At 41.3% G+C, this 21,888-nt stretch overlaps 3 protein-coding genes across 10 annotated transcripts in view; 2 read left to right on the forward strand and 1 right to left on the reverse strand.

The window, feature by feature from the left end:
- LOC118420599 (collagen alpha-1(V) chain-like) overlaps nucleotides 1-8,087 on the forward strand; it is an 82,855-nt gene extending 74,768 nt beyond the window's left edge. For 5 of the 8 annotated variants that reach the window (XM_035827435.1, XM_035827428.1, XM_035827434.1 and 2 more), the window contains exons 49-57: nucleotides 683-736; nucleotides 2,072-2,107; nucleotides 3,137-3,190; nucleotides 3,543-3,566; nucleotides 3,905-4,154; nucleotides 4,337-4,449; nucleotides 4,641-4,709; nucleotides 5,072-5,290; nucleotides 5,435-8,087. In XM_035827435.1, the coding sequence (XP_035683328.1) occupies nucleotides 683-736; nucleotides 2,072-2,107; nucleotides 3,137-3,190; nucleotides 3,543-3,566; nucleotides 3,905-4,154; nucleotides 4,337-4,449; nucleotides 4,641-4,709; nucleotides 5,072-5,290; nucleotides 5,435-5,575 (960 nt within the window). In that variant the 3' untranslated portion in view covers nucleotides 5,576-8,087. Of the gene's footprint in view, nucleotides 1-569; nucleotides 624-682; nucleotides 737-2,071; nucleotides 2,108-2,160; nucleotides 2,197-3,136; nucleotides 3,191-3,542; nucleotides 3,567-3,904; nucleotides 4,155-4,336; nucleotides 4,450-4,640; nucleotides 4,710-5,071; nucleotides 5,291-5,434 lie in introns of all 8 variants that reach the window. The other 3 variants (XM_035827432.1, XM_035827433.1, XM_035827431.1) reach the window with 3 other exon arrangements.
- LOC118421783 lies at nucleotides 6,950-8,715 on the forward strand. The gene is made up of 2 exons (XM_035829285.1): nucleotides 6,950-7,019; nucleotides 8,285-8,715. Exons 1-2 carry the CDS (start codon nucleotides 6,950-6,952, stop codon nucleotides 8,713-8,715), a joined length of 501 nt encoding a protein of 166 aa, XP_035685178.1.
- A 108-nt stretch (nucleotides 8,716-8,823) lies between these two features.
- Nucleotides 8,824-17,575, reverse strand: LOC118420600 (ATP-dependent RNA helicase DHX33-like). Its single transcript, XM_035827437.1, has 13 exons — nucleotides 17,382-17,575; nucleotides 16,925-17,143; nucleotides 16,387-16,451; nucleotides 16,034-16,129; nucleotides 15,699-15,808; nucleotides 15,078-15,251; nucleotides 14,636-14,733; nucleotides 12,349-12,563; nucleotides 11,796-11,967; nucleotides 11,049-11,227; nucleotides 10,507-10,647; nucleotides 10,123-10,290; nucleotides 8,824-9,702 (listed from the first exon to the last, which is right to left on the reverse strand). The coding sequence occupies exons 2-13, from the start codon at nucleotides 17,100-17,102 to the stop codon at nucleotides 9,301-9,303; spliced, it is 1,998 nt and encodes a 665-aa protein (XP_035683330.1). The 5' UTR covers nucleotides 17,103-17,143; nucleotides 17,382-17,575; the 3' UTR covers nucleotides 8,824-9,300.
- Nucleotides 17,576-21,888: the final 4,313 nt, after the last annotated feature.

Here is a 21,888-nt window from a genome sequence, read left to right on the forward strand (position 1 = left end):
CTTTTTTTGTGTGATGGACTGAAAGTTGTTGTCCATCCATCTGAGTAATGTTAACAATCAATATTCAGAGTTTCTTTCTTAATGAATGTCAAAAAATTTCTTTCTTTGTTTCACTGAAAGATATGTTTGTGATAATTACGTAAGGAAGTTGTTATCCATACCAAAAGCTTTCTAAAAAGAGCAAATTTACAATGACACCTTCATTTCCAACAATAAGTAATGTTCATTGTAATTGCTGCTTTCATAATTTGCTTTGCCACTGAAGCCTAAGGTTTGGCTACTCATTGGTTGTAACTGCTCAGATACTAAAGCTTCACTTTACCAACTCTCCGAGCAGAAGTTAGGTTTTTTTACGTTTTTTCAGTCGTTTTTATCGGGCTTTCTATTTTGTATTGTATCTTGTGATTGTCAAAACCCTGGCGGATGTCAAGAAATATGACAAAACAGAAAGTCTGATAAAAACAACTAACAAAGAACATTAAAAAAACAGCCAGAGCCTAACCTCTGCTTGGAGAGTACACTTTCCCTGTGTTCCTGTCCTCCTCAACCTTTACCTCTCCACACTTTAGGGAAGGACTGGCCCCGTCGGCTCGCCTGGAGACTTTGGACTCCCAGGTCAACCCGTGAGTATGCCCGACAGTGTTTAATGCTTCTGGTCTTTATTTCCTCCCGTTCTGTACAGGGAAACGACGGCCCTCGTGGAGGGCCAGGAGAGCAGGGAACAACAGGCCTTCCTGTAAGTAACGGGTAACTCTCAATCATGGGGTCCATCTGCAGGGCATGGTTTGTAGGTTGGAATGGAAATCAAAGAAGTGGCTGCTGCTCATCGGAAACAAATTTTTTAGGACTTAGAATTTGAGATTTTGGTCAAGATTATCTATACTTCAAAGCTGAGAAGGGGCAATATTAGCTCTTGAGTTCTGTGAAAATGAATCAGTTTAAGAAGTTTGCACATTATTTTAGTTATTATTAGAGATATTAGCATGTCGTATATTCAGACTGTATATTTGAGGTTGCAGCAACAGCATGAAAATGATGGAAATGCGATGATGATGATGATGATGATGATGATGATGAAGAGAATCGTGGGAAATTGCAAGCACAGATACCAAGGGCGAAGCATATAAAATCAATGTAAAATTCAATTTTGTATCATCCACTTGGTGTAGTTGATATACTGTAAATGTATTAAGGTTGAGTGTGGCCTGACCTCTGTTACAGTTCTTTAGATTAGTATGTGTCTTTCTGGCATGTACCTACTATTCCCCTTCATGTTTGTACTGTCTTTACTAATCTGATTGTGATTACTTTCTTTAAAACAGACAGCAACAGGAGACAATGACTATAGTTATATGTAATATACGTCAGTGTGTTAACATAGATATGTGTGATTTATACTAGACATACGAATCTGACATTGACTGTAGCTGTTGAAGCTAGCTAGAAAGTTGTTTGTAGTACATGTGTTTGATGATTATGGCTAACAATTAGTGCATTATACTGACGTCCCTTTCAACTAAATTGGAGATACAGAAAGACAGAATGCTCTTTTCTTAACCCACCTGAAGTAGAAATTTGTTCTAACAGTGCTTGGTATTACCTTTTCAACTCTCTAAAACTTCTCTGCTCAATTGATCTCTATATTTATACTTACCTGTCTTTGTGTCACTGATGAAGTGTCTATGGTCTACCCCTTGTGCTTACTAAAGCCCCCATATCAACTAAAACATTAAATTGTGACTTATGAAAACTCTTAGATTCATCTAACGGAGGCCACACGAAAATTGTTTCATCATTCACCCCAAAATGTATGACACAAAATGTGTAGAAAAAATGTTCTGTAGTTTTGGCAGGGCACTCTTTAAGGAGCTACCATCTCATGCTGTAAACACACTGGAGATTGTCAGCAAGTTAAGATCCCTCCCCCCATGACCTGTTGCACAATTGGCCTGGAAAGAACGGTTCTTTGCAAAAACAATAAAGTGCAACCAGACAGAATCAGCCAAGATGTAAACACAAGGGATGGTAGCCTGCTTTTCAGTGTCTTAACATGTTTGTTATTAACCATCAGGGAGGTCGCGGAATCAAGGGATCAAAGGGATATATGGTATGTTTGTACACACACGCATGGATGAGTTGTTGATTCTTTGTTGTATATAGGGACCTGGTGGAGCAAAGGGCGAGAAGGGATCGCTGGTATGTGGTACTTTCTGTTCCTGCCAAACCATTACAATTTGATGCTAGCAACTTCTTTCACCCAAAAATCATGGCACAGTGCTGAAGTGTTTTCAATATTGGGTGGGATTTGAACGATGTCATGAGAGAGAAAATTGGTCAAGATGGTGTGTAACTTTGTGACACTGCCATGCAGGTTACTTAAGACACAACTCCTTGTCGACTACATGTGGTGCTGCCCAGCATTTACCATTTGGGATGCTGCTTTACCGCACATAGTCAACATGAAATCTTGTCCTAAGTTCCCTGCACGACACCACTACACAATTTCATAGCCAGTGATCTGGCACACATTTTAGTCTAACTTCCTACTAAGTGGCATTGTCTAAATCCAACCCAGTATTGAGAACACTTCAGCACTGTGCCACCACTGCCATGATTTCTGGGTAAAAGGAGTTTATTGGGGGTGATGCTGGAATACAACAAACCAAACAACTTTTGACTGTGACCAGGCATTGCCACATGACCAGTTGTTTCTACATCATTCATGTACTGACTTTCTGTATAATGATTCTCTCTCTGTTGCATTGACGTTTTCCTGTCAGTAAGTATAATTTCAAACTACACACGACAATTACAAAAGGATGACTATACTGCACAAATTTCATATGCATGGCACACAGAACGTGACTATATAGTAGTCTATGGGACAAAATTGACTGATGCTGTAAGCAAATGCATCAACAGTAAGAAAATAGGCACCAGTTCTGATATGTTAGTGATACAACAATTCACAACCATTAGATGACATGATTCATATATTTAAAAAATTGAGTTTTGTTGCATTGCACCAATTCATGACACAGTTTCCTTAGCACATTTTTACACTTATGTCGGTTTGTATACCTGCAAGGCCAGAGAAGGAGTGTCATGTGCTGACAACTAGTTTTACCTCATGTAGGGACCAGCAGGACCCAAGGGAGAAGTTGGAGCACCAGGACCACCTGGACCTCCTGTAAGTTATTCTGTCTTGTCAATGGTAAACATCATCTGGACATGGCTGACCTGGGAAATGCAAGATACAATTTCAGAAGAAAGTATTTTTGGTCAACTAAAAAATTACCGGTCGTCATCGACCAGAATAAAAGTGAATGTACTCTGGAGGCTGAGGAAGTAACCGTTTTTTAAATCTTAATCAGTCAGAATTCAGACAGTTATATTGTTTCCAGAAGCCAGTGTTTCATTGATGCTGTAAAGAGCATTGTTATAAAACATTGGAATGTTCTACTTGTGGATCCACGATTCAGCACCAAGGACAGTCTGGTCAAACCTTGAGTCTAACATCTGTTTGTGTTCCTCTGTTTCAGGGCCCACCAGGAGGAGAGAGAACAGTGAGTAGTAATTTGTTTGTCTTAAATGACATTTTATTGCAATAAGTAAGAGAGCAAAAGAATGGGAAACACTTTAATCAGATACACTGAACTCTGGCCTCATGAGACTCTAGCCAGGGGGGTTGACATCATCAACTGCTCTCTGGAAGATTGTCACAACTACAGGTTATGTTTGACAAGTCATTCTGGCTGCATACGCAAGGGCGGCACAGACAGGCTAAAATATGGGTTGTTACAGTGTGCTGGTAATTTGGCATAATGGACAGATGTAAGTTTGGCATTTGGGGACTGCTTGTGCTAAACATGAGATTAACACTACATACCGTCCCTCTGTGCAGCCACTACCTCTAAACATCCAGAAGAAGACCAAGAGAGACGTGTCGGACGATGACGACCTGGAAGGCTACCAGGGAGGAGAGGGAGACGGCATCAGCTTCCTGGACTACGAGGCAGGGATGGAGGAGATCTTCGGCTCACTCAACTCCCTCAAGATCGAGATCGAGCAGATGAAGGCACCACTGGGCACACGGGACAATCCAGCCAGAACATGCAAAGACTTGTACATGTGTCACAAGACCTTCCCAGATGGTCAGTGCAGAGAAACAAAATAGCACTTTTCATAGGAAACACTTTTTGTGGTGTGCGCAGTTGTAGGGCTGTGTCTTGGGCTTGGTATGGTTTCCATCTATCAGTATATTGCTATGACAGTTTGTGCCTACAATCTCCGATAGTTCATTCATTCCTGCATTTGTTGGTATGTTTTTCCTCAGGTATGTACTGGATTGATCCTAACCAGGGCTGCTCTAAGGACGCCATCCAGGTGTTCTGTAACCTCACAGCGGGAGGAGAGACGTGTGTGGAGCCAGACGAGATGCGCAAATCGGTTGGACTTCCCGTTTTTCTTTGTTGTTTGTTCATTTCCACGTAGCATAGGGAAAAGAGTAGGGCATAAGTTAAGGAAAAATACCACTCAAGGTTTTGTTTATTTCTCCTGATCTTTTGAAAATATTGAAATTGAAAGCTATGATATAATATGTAATATGTGATTAATATTATTTCTCCTGCTGTGCACAGCATCGAATGGCAACGTGGAAAGACGAAAATCCAAAGGATTGGTTCAGCGACTACATAAGAGGGTTCCCCGTGAGTAATTCTTGTTTGATGAGATTGATTATATAACAGACAAATGTTAGGGCCATACACTTCAAAGCATGTAATGTAGGTGTGTAAGTACAGTATTTATCAACCTCTGTGTGTGTTTGTGCGTCTGCATTCATAGATTAAGGAAGATGAATATAGGTACCAGGGTAGATAGTTCTATCATTTAGAGAAGACTTGCATTAGAATGTGTCCTGATGTGAGGAAAATCATAGGTTTTACTTACCAGTAGTTGAACAGAAGTCAGCTGACTCATTCTAAGCTGGCATGCCTAACAACTGATTCATCACTGAGACCTGCAAATATAGGTCTGAATTTGATCATAAATTTTGCATATTTTTTTCCAGATCTCCTACACAAGGGTGGGTGTTGTACAGTTGACCTTCTTGAGGCTTCTGCACGCCAAGGCAACGCAGAACTTCACCTACTATTGTTCCAACTCCATCGCGTGGTACGACTCGAAGACTGGCCGCCACAGCAAGGCCATCATGCTGCAAGGCAACAACGATATCGAATACGCGTGGGACAGCAAAACCAAGCCCAATGTAATTTCTGATGGCTGCAAAGTAAGTTGGACTCAATTTGATTCAAAATACAATATTCTGTGTGTGTAGTTTCTTTGTCTGTATTTCTAAACACAGATGGTTTAGAGAATTATAGTTTGTGTGTGTATAACAGGTAGTGATATCTTCTGTTGTTTTTCTCTACAGGACCGGGAATACGGCAAGACAGTTTTCGAAATCACAACAGCGAAAATGTTTGAGCTGCCAATTACAGACTTAAAGGTTGTGGACATCGGAAAGGCAGACCAGAGGTTCGGCTTCGAAGTGGGACCCATATGTTTCAGCTAAGGGGGAGGAGGACCACCTAACCCAGGAACATGCAAATTTTCAGAAATATTGATGATCTAATAAAAGGCTAAACAAAAGAAATTTTTATTACTGGAACCTTTTGGATACAAGCCTTTTTTTGATATGTTATGATAACATGCCCTAGTGAGAAAGAAACAGGGTGACGTAAGGAGAACATTAAAGCCCAGGATGGCCACTAACTAGTTTTGCCTTAACAACTATCCAGGACATTTTCAGGGACTTCCAGAATTCTTGGCTGCCCTGAGGACAAAAAAAATTCTCATGAGCCATACTGTTTCACCAGTTTTGGTGTCAAATATTGCAATTACATAAGTACGACCCTAAGCACAGCAATGGGTTTCATTGCTACAGTTGCCATCACTTGGTATATATGAACAGCTCCTGATATGAATAATGAAACCTTCTGCTATGTTCAGGGCCAGAAACCCTTGGTGCTATATCAAACATTCTACCTGTAGCCTTTGACAGGCCTTGCTCAAGGCTATGAACAGTAAACCCAAGCAAAACCCTCGACAGGCCTGGTCTTAGGCTGTTTTCCTCAAAGTTGTCACTTGCCAAAAAAGCAGAGAAGTACTTCAGTGCTTGGCTTCAAGATAAATTGCCAAAGGTGCTATGAAACTGCAGGTACTTTGCCATTATGGAGAAAATTTGCATGTTACTGGCTTGAGTATGCAAATATTATTTTTGGCATTTTGAGTAAGCATTTTATTACCAGGTAACATTTTATCTTTCAAACAGGTGCTATCTCTTCAAGTTATTATTTTGTAAGCATTTTTACCCAAGTTGAGAACATTTTGAAAATTTTAAATTTTGTACTTTCCTACTGTAAGTAAGGACATAATGCCCATAGATTTAGGTGCTAGAGAGGCTTTTTGTTTAAATAATAGATGTGTAAAACTGGCTAACTGGAACAACATATTAAAAATGTGGCACTGAAAAGTTTTTGTAAGCAATGTTTGGCTACTTCAAGTCTATATATAAATATATATATACTAGTTGCTAAGTTTTTGTATTCTAGTAGCTGGCTAAGGTGAATTTGTAACATGATCTATATGGCTAGTTGGTATTAGTTCAGTTCATATCCACATCTTACCCCACCCTTCCCTTTGTTGCAAAGAGTTATGTTTGACCCTCTGGACATGTGTGCCCATTCACTTTGACCCAATGGCGACATCTGCTACGCTAGATGTTTTCCATTCTGGGGAACACTATCCAGTTTAACTTGGCAGTATTAGCCTTGTGCATGTGATGGTGCATGCAGGTGAATGGGAACATTTGTAAACAGGTGCCTCAGATTCGTTTCTTCCTGACTGGCTGTCTGTCCTTGGCTCTAAAACGACCTTGCCAACCAACATGACAGCCGTCATGGAACAAGTGAATCTGTCCTGCTTCCAGCTGAGGTCAAAGGTCACAGCCAATCCAAGTGAACTGTGGGAGAAACAAGATGTGTGCACTATCATCTTTTCACTTCCATCTGGTCTTCAGTTTGAGGGTGTTATATGGAGGGTGGTGTGCTTGTCTACTACAGGGTGCTACTTAGACAATAGACTGACCCACAAATAAACAGACAGCTGCATTGTATCTAGATATAGCTGTATTTTACTAAATCTCTACAAGTTTCTTTTTTATAGGAACACATTGCCAATAAATGAAAGTAATAATCATATGTAGAAGGCAAGGAATATGTGGAACTGCCAGAAATAATGGATGAAATCATAGTAACGAACTTCTAACAGAATGATTCCAACAACTAATATGACAAAGGAGTGAAAGTTCCACCATATTAACTACAGGGACAATCACTGTTGATAAATTCCAAGTCTCTGTTGTAAAAACTTTGCTTGGCTTTGTAAATAAGCAGACGCAAGAGCCGGCTGTGATGGCCAACATTCTCTCATTTTCAGGGAGAACATAAAAAATCCACTGGCCAGTGGAGAGGGCAGTATAAACACCAGTAACATGAAATGTCTGCGTCGCTGCTCTTTTCAAACTCCTAGGAAGCACAACCGAACACCGTTGGTCTGAAAGTTGATTGGTTGCTGTCCATCACAGCCCTCTTGCCTGTTTATCGCATCCATCCTCAGATCTCTCACACGGCGTACAGTTTGGTTCGGGATTGGATTTACCCCTCTGCACTCCCCCTTCCCCATCCCAACTTAGACTTCTGAATCTTCACGTCCGGACAACTTATGTACCATACATAGGCAGCGTCAGAGTTCCTTCCCTACCCCTCTGATCCCTAACCAATACCTGTACACGGTGTGAGAACAGTACCAATACTGTCACTACCTACAATGTGCTGATGTACTTCAGTATATCACAACCTCTTCAGTGTCAGCCATAAGAGACAAAGAAATTGTCTATTTTTATAAAGTTTGGATACTTGTCATGTATACTCTTAAGAAAATTATCCTTCGGGAAGTTACTTCTGTGTATCTTGAAATGTAGGCTAACAATATTGTCCACCCAATAAAAGGTGCATCGCCATGCATTCTGTTGTCCATTGTGTCGCAATCTATACTTACTGTTAGCGTAGTGTATTAATATAACTGAACTACAATGTATTTAGAGTGATTCATATACACATACAGGGCTCGAAATACCAGCTGTGCAGTTAGTGCTGGCATCTACCTGCACTTAACCTGCACTGGTCCATGTATTGGGTTTTATACATAAATGTCAATGTAGGTGTATATCAAACCTGGGCACTGAACAACACTCTGGCAGCCCGGCTCGACGGATTCGACTCTAGAGCTCTGAGGAGGATCACTGGCACCCGTTGGCACGAGCACGTGCGCAACAGTGAACTCAGGGAGCTGACCGGACAACCTCCTGCCTCCTCCCTTGCAGCCATGAGAAGGGTTCGATGGTACGGGCACGTCCTCCGGCTCCCTCCAGAGCACCCCACCAGAGCCCTGCTCGACTTCAACCCAAAGCAGGCAGGATGGCGTCGCCCACGGGGGAAGCCCCGCACCCGCTGGATGGACGTGGTGTCCCGAGATCTGCGCACCATTAACATCACCCCCCACCAGGCGCAGCTTGCAGCGACAAACAGAGGATGGTGGAGGTCCCTAGTGAATTCAGTCGGCTCTACGCACCACGTGCAAGAGGATGAGTGAGTGAGTGAGGTGTATATGGATTGTTATTAGCTACATTGACTGGCACCACCTATGAAGTATACAAGAAAAAATAGCAATGGTTCCTGAGCAATTTTAGTATGATCCAATTCTAACTGGCCCTTCAGTGGCTGAACTAAACAGAATACTGAGATAAAATACTAGAAATAGATAAAAGCTATCTTTAACAAACTAATACTAGTAAGCAAGGTTTTGTCTTTGAAGAACTGGAAAAATATCTGTTATGTACACTTCTGAGTATGACCTGACAAAAAGAAACCAACCAGTTAGTCTCAGTTACACTCTTACCAGAAATCCTTTACACTAACTATAATTGAAAATGCAAACAAAAATGTCAACTAACCATTACACTATGTTATCAAGTAGAATAATGCATCATCTACTGTGAATGCAAATATGTCATTGTCCAAGAAGACCAACTTGACAGCTGAGGTACATGTAGTGTTCTGCAGTAGACTCCTACTTGTTTCTTACTGTCCACAAACTTGGCTCTTGAAAGTGTTCATTAGTTGATATTAAAAACGAAGAAAAACTTCTCCCACCAGATTGAATTCTGAATCATCAGAATCAAGTCCTGTCCTGTTTGAAGTAGTTTGGGGCTGCCTCTTGCAGCCATCTCTGGTCCACAACACTCAAGTCTCTCATGTAGCACTTGGTGGTCTGAACCAGCTCACTGAAGATGACATACGCAGGTTTACACTGGAACAGGCAGGAGGAGGGGTGGATGGCCACGGGCTGGCGCGTCTCCACAGTGATGTACTCCCCTCCGCGCTGCAGCTCGGCAGCGTTCATGAACAAACCCTTGGCCAGACATGTCCTGATGACTGCTGTGTCCTGCCCTGCCGACTCTAACGGGATCTGCAGTCTCTGACACAGATCCCGTAGCTGCCCGCGGATGTCCATGGCGTTACTGACGTTCCTGGAGTTGACAAAGTTTTCTTGACACCACTGCCGGTTCCCCTTCACAGCCTATGAAAAGATGAGAGACGCATTATCAGTATTTCCATTGAGCTAATATCCTTCCCAAAACTACACATGTGTATTGGCATATAGGACAGTGCCAATCCCATTTTTTTATAACTCTTTGGCCACACAGTTGTGTAAGCACAAAACTTCTTCACTTGTAAGGTTTACTTCTGACATGTTGGATATCTGTGCAGATTGAAGATAACAAAAAGCTACATATATAAAACACAGAATTTCACATCTGTGCTTATTAGAGGCTTTGCTACATTTGACATTTGATGGACTTGCAATGAAAATGCTAGTGCTGAATCTGTTCAATAACACAAATCAGGTGGGCAAATAGTTATAGATCTTTGTTAATATCAAAGACAGATTTTTTATCAAATTGTAGATCTTAAAATATTGGAAAGTTCCAGATCTGACCTTGAAGGCCCTGTATATGTTGAGCAGCATGATGTGGTCTCCTTCCTCAGACATGAACTTCCTCCTGACGGCTGCAGCCAACTCCCGCTTACTGGCAGGTGTGAAGAGAACAGAGTCCACAGACAACATGGCCACAATGGTCAGGATCTCTTCTGTGCAGTGATGGTCCTGGGAAATGGAAAATACAGAAAACTATGAAGCAAATAAAGCACAGTGTATACAAATAGTCATTTTAATGGTTATGCAGCAAATACTAAGTTAAACACAAAATAGCTTGTACAAGTGTAACTATTTACTCTAAATCAGTGCTCAAGAACTGATGATGAATCTATCTTGACTTAAATTTAAGAATGATGACAGAAGCCATTTTTAGGAGACACTGACCTTGGCAGCCAGGATGACCTTGGCAAACCTGGGGTCCAGAGGAAATGCTGCCATCATCCTCCCCAGGGGGGTCAGCTGGACCTGCTGCTGCTTCTCCACAGCACCCAGTAGGTGGAGCTGCTGCATAGCTGTCAGAAGGGACTGGGAGGAAGGACAAATTTGCTCCAAATCATGTTGCTTGTCGTAGCACAACATTATATGTTATCAGCCCCTACCATCAAAGTGCTCAAGATCTGTTTGCCAGAATGATGCAAGGTTTAGACCTTGCCACATCATTTGAATCTTAGGATTGATTTGTGGATTTGCTTTTCCTTTAGGGGCAGTTGGTCTTTACTCTCAATGGATCAAGCTTGTGTCAATCAAGATGTTTCTGACGTAGGGAGAAGAGTGGCCTTTGGGTCTTTTTACAGTGATAACTGAGGGGGAAAAAGCCCCTCATACCCACCATACAGACAACATGCTACCACCATAGTCTTCAACCCCTACCTCTTGTTGATCTACCCATGCATGCAGTGCTCAATAACAGTGTCCTGCAGTCCTACCTCTCTGGTTGGTTTGTCCATGAAGTCAAACTCCATGATGTCATGTATCCTGAGCGCCAGCAGCTGGAGCACCACGCTGGCCAGGTTCACCCTCTGGATCTCAGGGATGGTGGTCGGGGACAGCTGATCAAACTCCTCCTCCGTCAGCAGCCGGTAGCACGTTCCAGAACTCTCTCGGCCTGGGAGAAGGAGTGGAGGAAAAACTGAGTCTGAATCCTTCATTCAATCTTCTGTCATTTAGGAATCGGGACAGAACAGTTTACAGCAAAACTGAGGGCAGACCTAAGGATAGAGGACTAGGACCATTGCGGTCAGAAAGAAAACTACAGGAGCTAAGGAAGCTTGTGATGAACAGGATAAAGTGTAGAGAGTTGAAGAAAGACTGATAGTAGCTGCAGGGTGTCCAGAGCACTGCAGCAGCAAAACACAGTGGACTACTACTAATTAGGAATCAGGTACATGAAAATTGTTAAGGTTTGCAATAAAGCTCTTGTCTTGCCAGTTGTACATCCATGACCTGTAGTCCGCAGCTTTGAAAACCTCGGATATAATGATGATATTTACAAAAATCCCACCTATCTGCCAGGCAACAGTGGAGATGCCTATAGCAGGGATGCCTACACCTCTATCCCCTATCTACCCTGCTTGTAACATCTTCAACATGTAACCTACAAATCCAATCTGTTGTGATGTCTATCCAATGCGACCTATGACCCTACATGCCCTTCCTGTGACCTATGACCCTACCTGCCCTTCCTGTGCGTTGCCAGGCCTGAGCCTTGGAGACCTTCTTCACCACCAGACTGTCCAGCCCGCTGGTGGGACGGAACAGCCGCTGCTTCACCATGGCTGTGTCCACAACGTGTTTTATGCCTTTGATTGTCACAGAGGTTTCTGCTATGTTGGTGGCAAGTATAACCTGAAAAGACAGAATGGAAAGCCAATGACATTTCCATGATGAAGGAATGGCATAAATGAAGCCAATCAAATCAGCTGTTTCTTAACAAAAAGCTCACGTTACGTCAATGAAAGCTAGACATCCAGGTAACAAGATAATATCCACTTTCTTTTGTCAATCTTGAAAGATAGTGGATACTATATGAAATGTCTAACCATTTCCAAAATCATATCAGTTGCTTGAGTAATTGCTTTTTGGAATAGCTCATGTATTTCATGCAAGCTGATGCCTTTCATGAGATCAACAACACAAATACAAAAAGCTAATCTGTTTGAAGGGATTGCCTTTTGTAGAGTTAAGTTTCAGCTCTATTACAGCTTTAATGGTTAGCTGCAGCAGTACCTTCCTGGTCCCAGTAGGTGCTGCTTCAAAGGCCTTGAGCTGTGCTGCAGGTGGGAGTGCAGCGTACAGGGGGCGCACCACCATGCCGGGTGCGTCTGACGGACAGTGGTGAGCGATGTCCCTCATGGTCCGCGCCAGAGTCTCGATCTCCTCCTGTCCGGTCAGGAACACCAGCACATCCTCCTGTGGGGGCGCCTCCTGGTGGAGCTGGAACACTAGTGCAGGAGAAAACCATGGTGTTAGAGGAGGCGCTCTTTTTCATAAAGCGTAGGCAGCCTATTTTTATTTCCCGTAACTCGTAGGGAAAACCATCTTATCTGCGTAATTTGCGTAATGTAGGGGGTTCTTCTGAATTTAGCATATATCGTTGTTGGGACCCCCCAAGCAGACCCTCTTTGAGTCTCCTGCTCTTTAACCTTCATCCTGACACTACATCATTATGCCAATACAACAGGCCCTTTCAGCATTCATAACCTGTATTTTCTTAACAATACAAACTGGGGCAATACAATATATGTCTATGTTTATGGTGAAATGTCGCAAAAGAAATGTACAGAAATATAGCGAGAACAGAAATGAGAGCAGCAATTTTCTGTTTGTTTTTTTGGTTTGTTTGCTTGCTTGAACATTTGATTCAACAATTTCAGCATTTGATTTCAATCAAAACAGTTTGATTCAGCAATTTCCTTCTCCCATTTGTATCTGCTTCACATTATCAGAAAAACAACGGTACCACATTCTGCATATGGAGCACATCTCGTTCTTTAACCTGCTGACTTACCATCCAGGCTAAACATCTACCTTGAGGGATTGCAGCTTTTACCAGTGCAAATTGGGTTCAGAACACTGGCTAGACTGGGGTTTGAACCCCTAACCTTGTGGTCCAGGAGGAGGATTACTAACAAGTAACCAACAGCACGCTACCTGGACAACAGCACGCCATAGGTCATGTCATCTTTCATCAAAATAAGATGATCTGTATAGTCACAATGAATGCTGCAGCCATAATGTTATACTCAGATGCTTGCACAATACAGGAGATGTTCTATCTTTTCAGCTTGGAAGTATGCTGTTTATTTAGAGCCATGTCTGGTGGGTAAATGTTGACATTCTGTAGCAGATATCTACACTGTCACCTTAAATCACCTTTTCTTGCACAGTTAACAGGAATGTTGATCAGCCCCAGGTCTCACACAACTGGTTTGACTTAGGGACTTCCTCCAGACAGACAGAGACAGAAGGACGGGACCTCTGTCTTCAGGACAATCTTATTACCATGGGAGACCCTATCAGTATCTGCATCTGGCTGTAATTTACAGGTCAAACCAAACATTTATGGTCTATTCCAGACCAATACCCATTAAAGTAGAAAATATTGTCACACCAACAAGGTGATATAAAAAAGAAGCTACAAAGCATGCCTACTTGATAATTTAAGGGACACTCCCCATATATCATACAACTCCGTATTTTAATCTTACAAACGTATGAGGGTATTCCAAACACAGTCTTGCTAATGCCTCATATGTACAGATTGTGCAAAAAGAATCAACTATATATATAAATACTAATAGTTATCCTGCTATTTAACAATCTTGCTTTTGCTTTCTTTATCAACATAAATCAATCTGACACCCTATCAGTCTGTGTTACATTCTATTGAATTAGAAACCAGGCCAGAGAACATGTGGCTTGAATACTGGAAGCATTTCACTAAATACTCAAAATGTCCACTGTCTGATTGAGATAGCTCAATCAATGTCTGTATGGCCTAAATTTTTGCCTTTCACATTATGAAAGGATAGTACCAAGTGAAATTACAGAACTATTGACTTTTTAAACCGAGCAAGTCAGTGGAATTTATAACTTTTATGTGCAAATGTACCTTGACATACATTTTGTAAACTTTATCATGAATGAGAAATGTAATTCACAAGTAAGTCTTCAAAACCTTTACTCTAGATGAAAATTAATGACGAATGTATAAGTTGATTTGAGTTTCAGTTTCAGTTTGTTTTCCTAGTTAAAATTCAGCATACATGTACACTGTCCCCAAAGTTAAAAGGGAGAACTGGCTAGTGGCGAGGGTGGTGATTTGCCTAACTTGTGCCTTAGCTATTGTAAATGTATAGTTAGGCATTCTGAATACATTACATTGTAGGTTCAGTGTGGTTGTTATATCTAGCTATCACATTACACTAATTCAAAACTACAATACATTATAAAGATAAGAAGATCAAAATGATAACAGTGACAACAGGTGTCCAGCTACTGTCAGGTGACTTACCCGTCACCAGTGCAGCGTAGATGTAGTCCTCTTGTGGCTCCCTGGTGTACATGACCTTGACTGGATGTTGTCTACCTTCCAGGTACAACACTGGAGCCCTGAGGGAAAAGGTTATAGAACACAGGCACATTGACAGCTGATATACAAAATGTAACTGTTAGAGCAGAATTAGGGAGCAGTTTCTACAATTTTGTCAGAAAAGAACAAGAATTCGTCATTCTTTCAAGTACCAGGATTGATCTGTTTAAAAATTTGTTATGATTTGGTCATTTATTGTGATACATGCATATTAACCAGTTGCTGTTGCACCCCGTGCATGGCTGTAATGCTGATGTGTTATGCCAAAGGGGACTCATACAGGCTACTAGTACAAAATGCATACAGATGCAGCTACTAATTATAAATTCGAATAGTTGTGATGAAACACAAAACATTTCCCCACCTGTTGAAGTACTGAGAGAAGTGGTCCACGTCCATCGTGGCAGACATGACAATGACCTTCAGAGGTCGATGGTTGGACTCTTTTCTTCTCTTCTGTGCTGCTTTAACAACACCAAACAGGATATCTGTCTGGATGGTCCTCTCATGGGCCTCATCTAGGATGACAACACTGTACCTGAGGGGGTGACAACAGACTCAACAGTTGATGAGAAAATATGTGTATGTCGTCGTTCGTCGTCGTATCGTATCCATTTTTATTATACTGCTGCTGGGATCCCTGTCACAGGAGTAGGCAGCAGTTGGATAGTTTTCCACTGTGCTTCCATGCGGCTGATCTGTCCAGTGAGTTCAACTCTGGGCTTCAACTTAGTACAGTACAGCATAGCTGGAAATGACTTGACAAACTTTAAGGTGTAAAACCATATAACCACGCATCCAGCTACGTGTGTCTGTGTGCAAAAATGTACACTGGCATGAAATTACTATTTTCACAGTAAATCATATCTACCCATAGCATCCAGAGTAAGGAGTACTTTATGATACAATTAAAATGGCCTGTCTTGTCTACATTGTACAGTTGATTATTTTTCATTAAAGGGAGTACATGTAAGAATATCAATACCTCTTCAAGAGAGGATCGCCTATAGCCTCCCTCAGCAGCATGCCATCAGTCATGTACTTAATCTTGGTGTTCTCACTTGTCATGTCATCAAAACGGACACAGTAGCCAACCTGTGGGCAAAGCAAGGAGACATCACTCACTCGCTATCCATTGTTTGATTATTGCTTGTAGCAAAAATAAGCAAAAAACTACAGAAACATGTCCCTATGCTGACCTTTTGTCCCATTACAATAAAACATGTTTAGGACATTGTCTACTTTGTCAGCATTGACCAACAGCATGCAGCATTACTAGTGCATGGTCACATGGGTTACATGACAGACAGATCAACATACCTGTGCTCCTAACTCACATCCTCTCTCCTTAGACACTCTGGTTGCCACGGTTACAGCTGCCACTCTCCTGGGCTGAGTACAGGCAACAGTTCCCACCTGCATGAAGATAGTGAGACAGGACTTATAGCATACATTATAGATACCTTTTGGCAGAACAGGACAAGAATAAGATATACATGTACATGCAGAAGTTACTAGTATAGCTTTGTCATATCCACTATCAATAACAACTGTAATTGATTGGAATGAGCCCCAAATCCAGGCCAAAGTACAGCTACAATGAAATATGCAAAACCACAGTGACATATCTTGGTTTTAAAAAGAGAGAGAATATCTGTGTACTTTGTTTTTACCTTGCCAAAACCAGCTTCCATCAGGTACTGAGGAATCTGAGTGGTCTTACCACTCCCTGTTTCACCTATTAAAAGAAAGCAAATATGGTAAAAATGTGAGACATTCATTCACTTTCTGTATGCTGAAGAAGTGTGATGGTGTCTACACATAGTCACATTAATAAGTAGATTCCATCATCCATGTTGATTTTTTTTCAATGCAATGCATGGTAATGTTATAAACATTATGAAAGAAAGGTATTGCCAAAATACTTGTGTGATTGAGCAAGTAAGTCAGAGTGCAACTAAGTATGAGAGAGTGAGTGAGCCAGAGAGTGAGTGAGTGAATGAGTGAGTGAGCATGTGCGTGAGTGCATGACTGAGTGAGTGAGTGAGTCACTGCATGATTGAGCACATGAGTGAGTGAGTGAGTGAGTGAGTGAGTCACTGCATGATTGAGCACATGAGTGAGTGAGTGAATGAGTGAGTGAGCATGTGCATGAGTGCATGACTGAGTGAGTGAATGAGTGAGAGTGCATGAGTACTAAAGGATCCTCACCAATGAGGATGACGGTGTCCAGTCTCTGCACCTGTTGAATGATCTTCCTGCGAGCGGGGTAGATTGGCAGGGAGAGCCGCTCCCTCCGCAGGGTTTCCCCAGACACAGGGGACATGGACACATTGTGGTGGTACTTCCTTTTCTTGGGAGTTGGGATTTCTCCTTCTCTTTCTACCATGGTGCAACGCTACTGCCCGTCTTGTTTCCACACTGGAGAGCCTACAATTAACAGTACAAAGAACAAGTTTGCCAAAACTAACACTTCACAGGTACCTTCGCAAGCAAATTTACATTTGTGTTGTATGTACACAGTGATGAATTTAGCTCGTGTAAGTTAGCACAATGTTGGCTCAACCAAGGAGGTCTTCATTTAACCTCATTGGCTCAACTATATCAAGCTAAAGCCGTGCACAGGCATGCAGCATTTACCATTTTCAGCATTTGCCTGAATTTTTACCTGCACAGAAGAATCAAACATGTCAAGTTCTTGCTCACGAAAGAATAATCCAGAGTCGGTATGGGTATGTTCCTCTCACATAAAGATGATTCAGAAGACCAGGAATCAAACCATATGACGAATTTACGTTAAAAAGACAAACTAGACCCACACTTTCACACTTCATTCACAGCTGCTAGTTTGGTCGAGTTTACTCATACATAGGGGTGGTGGAATATTTTAAAACTCGTAACAAAAGCTTGATGTAAGTCAACATAAAATGTAAGTTATATTTTTAAATGTAGTTATACATAATAAGTATGAAATTGTTATCTGTATCTTGTGAATATGTGTAAAATCCGTATCTAAATATATGTGAACATGGCCTCTACTAGAATAATGGTTTGATCTAAAAATAGTAGTTTATTTGTAGATAGCATACGAATTTGAGTTTAAATATTTTTATGATATCTTTTTGTGTGACAACGAAATCACGTCATAAAAGTTGTCTTCTCTTTGATTTTCTATTGTTAAATCCTTTGTTACATATTATAACGGCAAGTATGAAAACAGCTGCGTTCTGAATCGTAGGTGATAAATTAATGCTCATGTTTCAGCTTACTTTTTCATCAGAAAATTCATTTGTTGTGATCGACGCGCGAGTTGAGTTTACATTTTCGGATTCCTGTGCCTGGATAGGCCTTCTTTCACATCCTTGATTAACAGAACTAACCTGGTACTATAAAGGGTGAGTACAACAAACCAACAACTCTTTCTATTTCACACTTTTACTGCAGTTGTTGGTTAGGTTTTTGCACATGTAACGTCATGGGGGAGGGGGGTGATTTTGGAACGTTGCGTTCATAACTTGCTATGATATTTTAGAGTAGTTGTATTATCTTACTCGTTGTGATAGTTACTGGTTAAAAGCACAAGTTACGAATTATTGATAATAGCTTTCGTTGATTTTGTGATATGTGACGAAATATTTGATTGACGTAAAAATTAATGATTTGTTCAGTTCCGATCCCAGTTACTCATTTGCAGATCAGCAAAATTATCTGGCGCCAGATGTAGCTTGCAGCTTTGGGCTGTGCGTGCTTTCATCATAGGTTTCAGTACACCGAGCACCTTCACTAACTGGTTAGAGGGTACTGGGAAAGAAATTCTTATTATAAGAAGATAGTGATGACATGCCTTAAAATTGTGTTGTTGTCTCCACAGTTCTTCAGCTGAACTTGAGCCATGATTGAAGTAACGTGTAACGATCGACTGGGGAAGAAAGTCAGGGTCAAGTGCAAGTATCCTTTGCCTGCAAACTGCAAATTGTTTTGTATTTAACTTGACATGAATTACATGCAGTGAAGATCTGCTTACATCAATATTACTGCAATGATATTACTTTTGTTGCAAACTACATGGTTGCCAACAATTGCCGACGGCATGTGCACATGTGCATCCTATCGAGAGTTCCATCAAACATACTTTACCTGTGTGTTTGATGGTTCTTGTTCTTCTCACAGCTCCCGTATCAGATTGGTCATCAATTTAGATTGTAGCCCATACCAGTGCAGTACGGAGCCTTGCTCAGGTACATTTTAAGTTCCTTAACCAGCTTCCAGCACTGATGACACGGTGGGTGACTTGAAGAAATTGGTAGCAGCTCAGACAGGAACAAGATGGGAGAAAATAGTGCTCAAGAAATGGTAAGACTACCATGTACATACATAACTTTTGTATTGACTGGATGGCCCTGTCAGCCAAAACTGCTCTTCCCAGAGGGCCAGTGTGAGCAAGTAGGCGATCACAGGAACATGAATAAATTAATACAAAAAATAGACAAATAAATACTGCACAGTTAACGAATTATGCAAAAATCATGATTATCACATTATTATCACCCACTGCTGTCAACTCTCTTTTTCAGATTCTTTTTTCCTAAACATGACTTACTCCTTTGTATTCCAGGTACACAATCTTTAAGGACCACATCACATTGGGAGACTGTATCCTTTTATAATATTGTCACGTATCATATTCATAGCTCTTTGTGAACCTCTGAAATAACAAACTTACTTAAGAAAATGAGGTGGGTTCAAATCAAGTCTTTAACCTCCTAATTCATAGTTGTCAACTACCTGGTGTGCTTGATTGTTGTCTATTGTGATTATTAGTCTGTGACCAGACCCTCTGGTCGACAGACTTTTAGTTTTGTCACGTTTACGCGCGTTCGCAGCTGTATCTGTATGTTCCCGTTGTCTGAATTCTATGTGGTTTGGCAGGTCCTTTGTACTGAGGTTGACGATGATGCACGTGAACTTTTTTTTGCGGCAGGTGGTTTTATTATGGATTTTATAAAAATAACACCCCTACAATTTGTTCGTCTTGCGGTGTTTTGGTCCAGATCCTCTGTATGTGGGTCATGGTGTCATTGGAATTTGTCAAGCAGATGCGTGGTGTTACCTGATCGTCAAAGTTATTCGCGTTCGCATCGGTATCTGCATGTTCCCGTTGTCGCATACGTACGTTGTTTGGCAGGTCATCTGCACTGAGGTTGATGATGATGCACGTTGTTTTTTTGTTGTTGTTTTTGCGGCAGTTGGTTTTATTAGGGACGCAATAAAAATAACACCCCTACAAAATGTTCATCTTTCGGTGTATTAGTCCAGATCCCCTGTATATGGGTCATGCTGTAATTGAGATATTGCAAGCAGATGCGGGATGTTCTCTGGTCGTCAATGTAACGCGCGTTCGCATCTATATCTGCATGTTCCCGTTGTCGCATACGTTTGTGGTTTGGCAGGTTCTCTACACATAGTTGGACGATGATGCAAGGTGTTTTATTTTTTCGGCAGCTGTTTTTATTATGTATGTAATAATTTCAGAAATCACCCCTGCAAATTGTACGTTTCACAGTGTATTGGCCCATGTCTGCATATGGTGCCCGTTGAGGTAATTGGGTATAGTTAAGCAGATGCGCGATATGTGCAAGAATTTTACGCGCGTTTGCTTTCTACCTCTTATTCAACAAGTTTATCCGTACTACTTTATGTACCAGCATCATGGACCCCGGGATTCACCCACACTGTGTCATGCTACCTTATGGCTTCACACTAGTTAAAAACTTATCGCACAGTTCATCATCAACAGCTGTGTGTTATCGTATGTGGGACATGGGAACCGACATCTAATGTTCCACTAATGACCCTGTCAATCAAATACCTCCTGTCGCCGTTTGCAATGAAGCGTGTAAGAATTCTCGTCCCAAATGAAGTTTAGCCATATTATATTCCCGGACTTCGACTAAGAAACATCAAGGTCCTATTCCGTGCTTCATACTTATTACGTCCATAACAGAAACATGTTAATACTTGGTGCGTTTGTCAGTCTGCCTGTCGGTCTTGTAGGTGTGTCTGTGTGTGAATGTGCCTGTGTATTAGAGTAGACCATCCGGTAACTTATCGTCACCATATCTTTTAGACTTTGGCCACATGTTATCTCACAATCCATACCTGTTTAGTAAGATTCACATGACACAGAAATATTAGGCAACTTTAGATACAACGATATATCTAACACCATGAAAAGAATCATATAGGATATAAGCACAACGTCACACACCAAAGAAGACAAAACAACCAACATATACCAGACCGACGTCACAGACTATGTTACCTACGGTCACTTGTTAGTTTTCTTTTTTCTTACATCGGTACATCAATTTTACGTTGTGAAATGCCTCCTTGACTCCCTGCTCAGATGAGATTCATGATGGGATGAACCTGGAACTGTACTACCAGTAGTGGAGACAGAGGGCGCTTTTTCTTTCATTCTTAGTGAGGAGTAATCAACTAACCTGGACTGGTACTGTTGGGGGGAGAGGTTGGGTAGCACAAACCCAGGGCCATATTATATTATCACCCTTGTGTAATACCTATTGAAGCTACAGCTAAAATGCCTGGAGGGAACTTGCAACTCCGTCTTTCAGCCTTAGATTACTTGTATGGTGGCAAGGGCAAGTCCAGATAGTGCTTACTGAAACATGTAAATACTAGCATATCATTATCCCCATGTCTTTTGTATACAAGTATGTGGTGTTTACTTGTAGCAGCCAATTACATGTTCTTGTAAAGCTATGGTCATTATGATTTTTCTTACCGACGAGTGGTTTTGGATGATCTTGTTTATGGTACATGTAGCTGGTAAGTTACGAAAGCTCAAATGACCCAAAAAAGTATTTAGAATAAGGTGGACAATAGACAAGATGTAGAGGGTAGTAAGTTTATGCATCAATTGGTGTCAGAAGCAATATTTCTGTGTACCCATAGGTTTTACTTTTCAAGCATAAAATGGTTTCATAAATCAGTTACAGTTTGGGGAGTGTCGCATAAGTCACAGTTGTAACTTACAACTGTGACTTATGGACACTCCCATCTTGTACTAGGTATGCATGCCTTTGTTACTCAAAGTGCATTGTGTCATCTCTTTCATTAAAACATTTTCATTTATCCTGTACTGGATCATTGAG

Source organism: Branchiostoma floridae, chromosome 8 (assembly GCF_000003815.2).
Source record: "Branchiostoma floridae strain S238N-H82 chromosome 8, Bfl_VNyyK, whole genome shotgun sequence".
NCBI lineage: Eukaryota > Metazoa > Chordata > Leptocardii > Amphioxiformes > Branchiostomatidae > Branchiostoma > Branchiostoma floridae.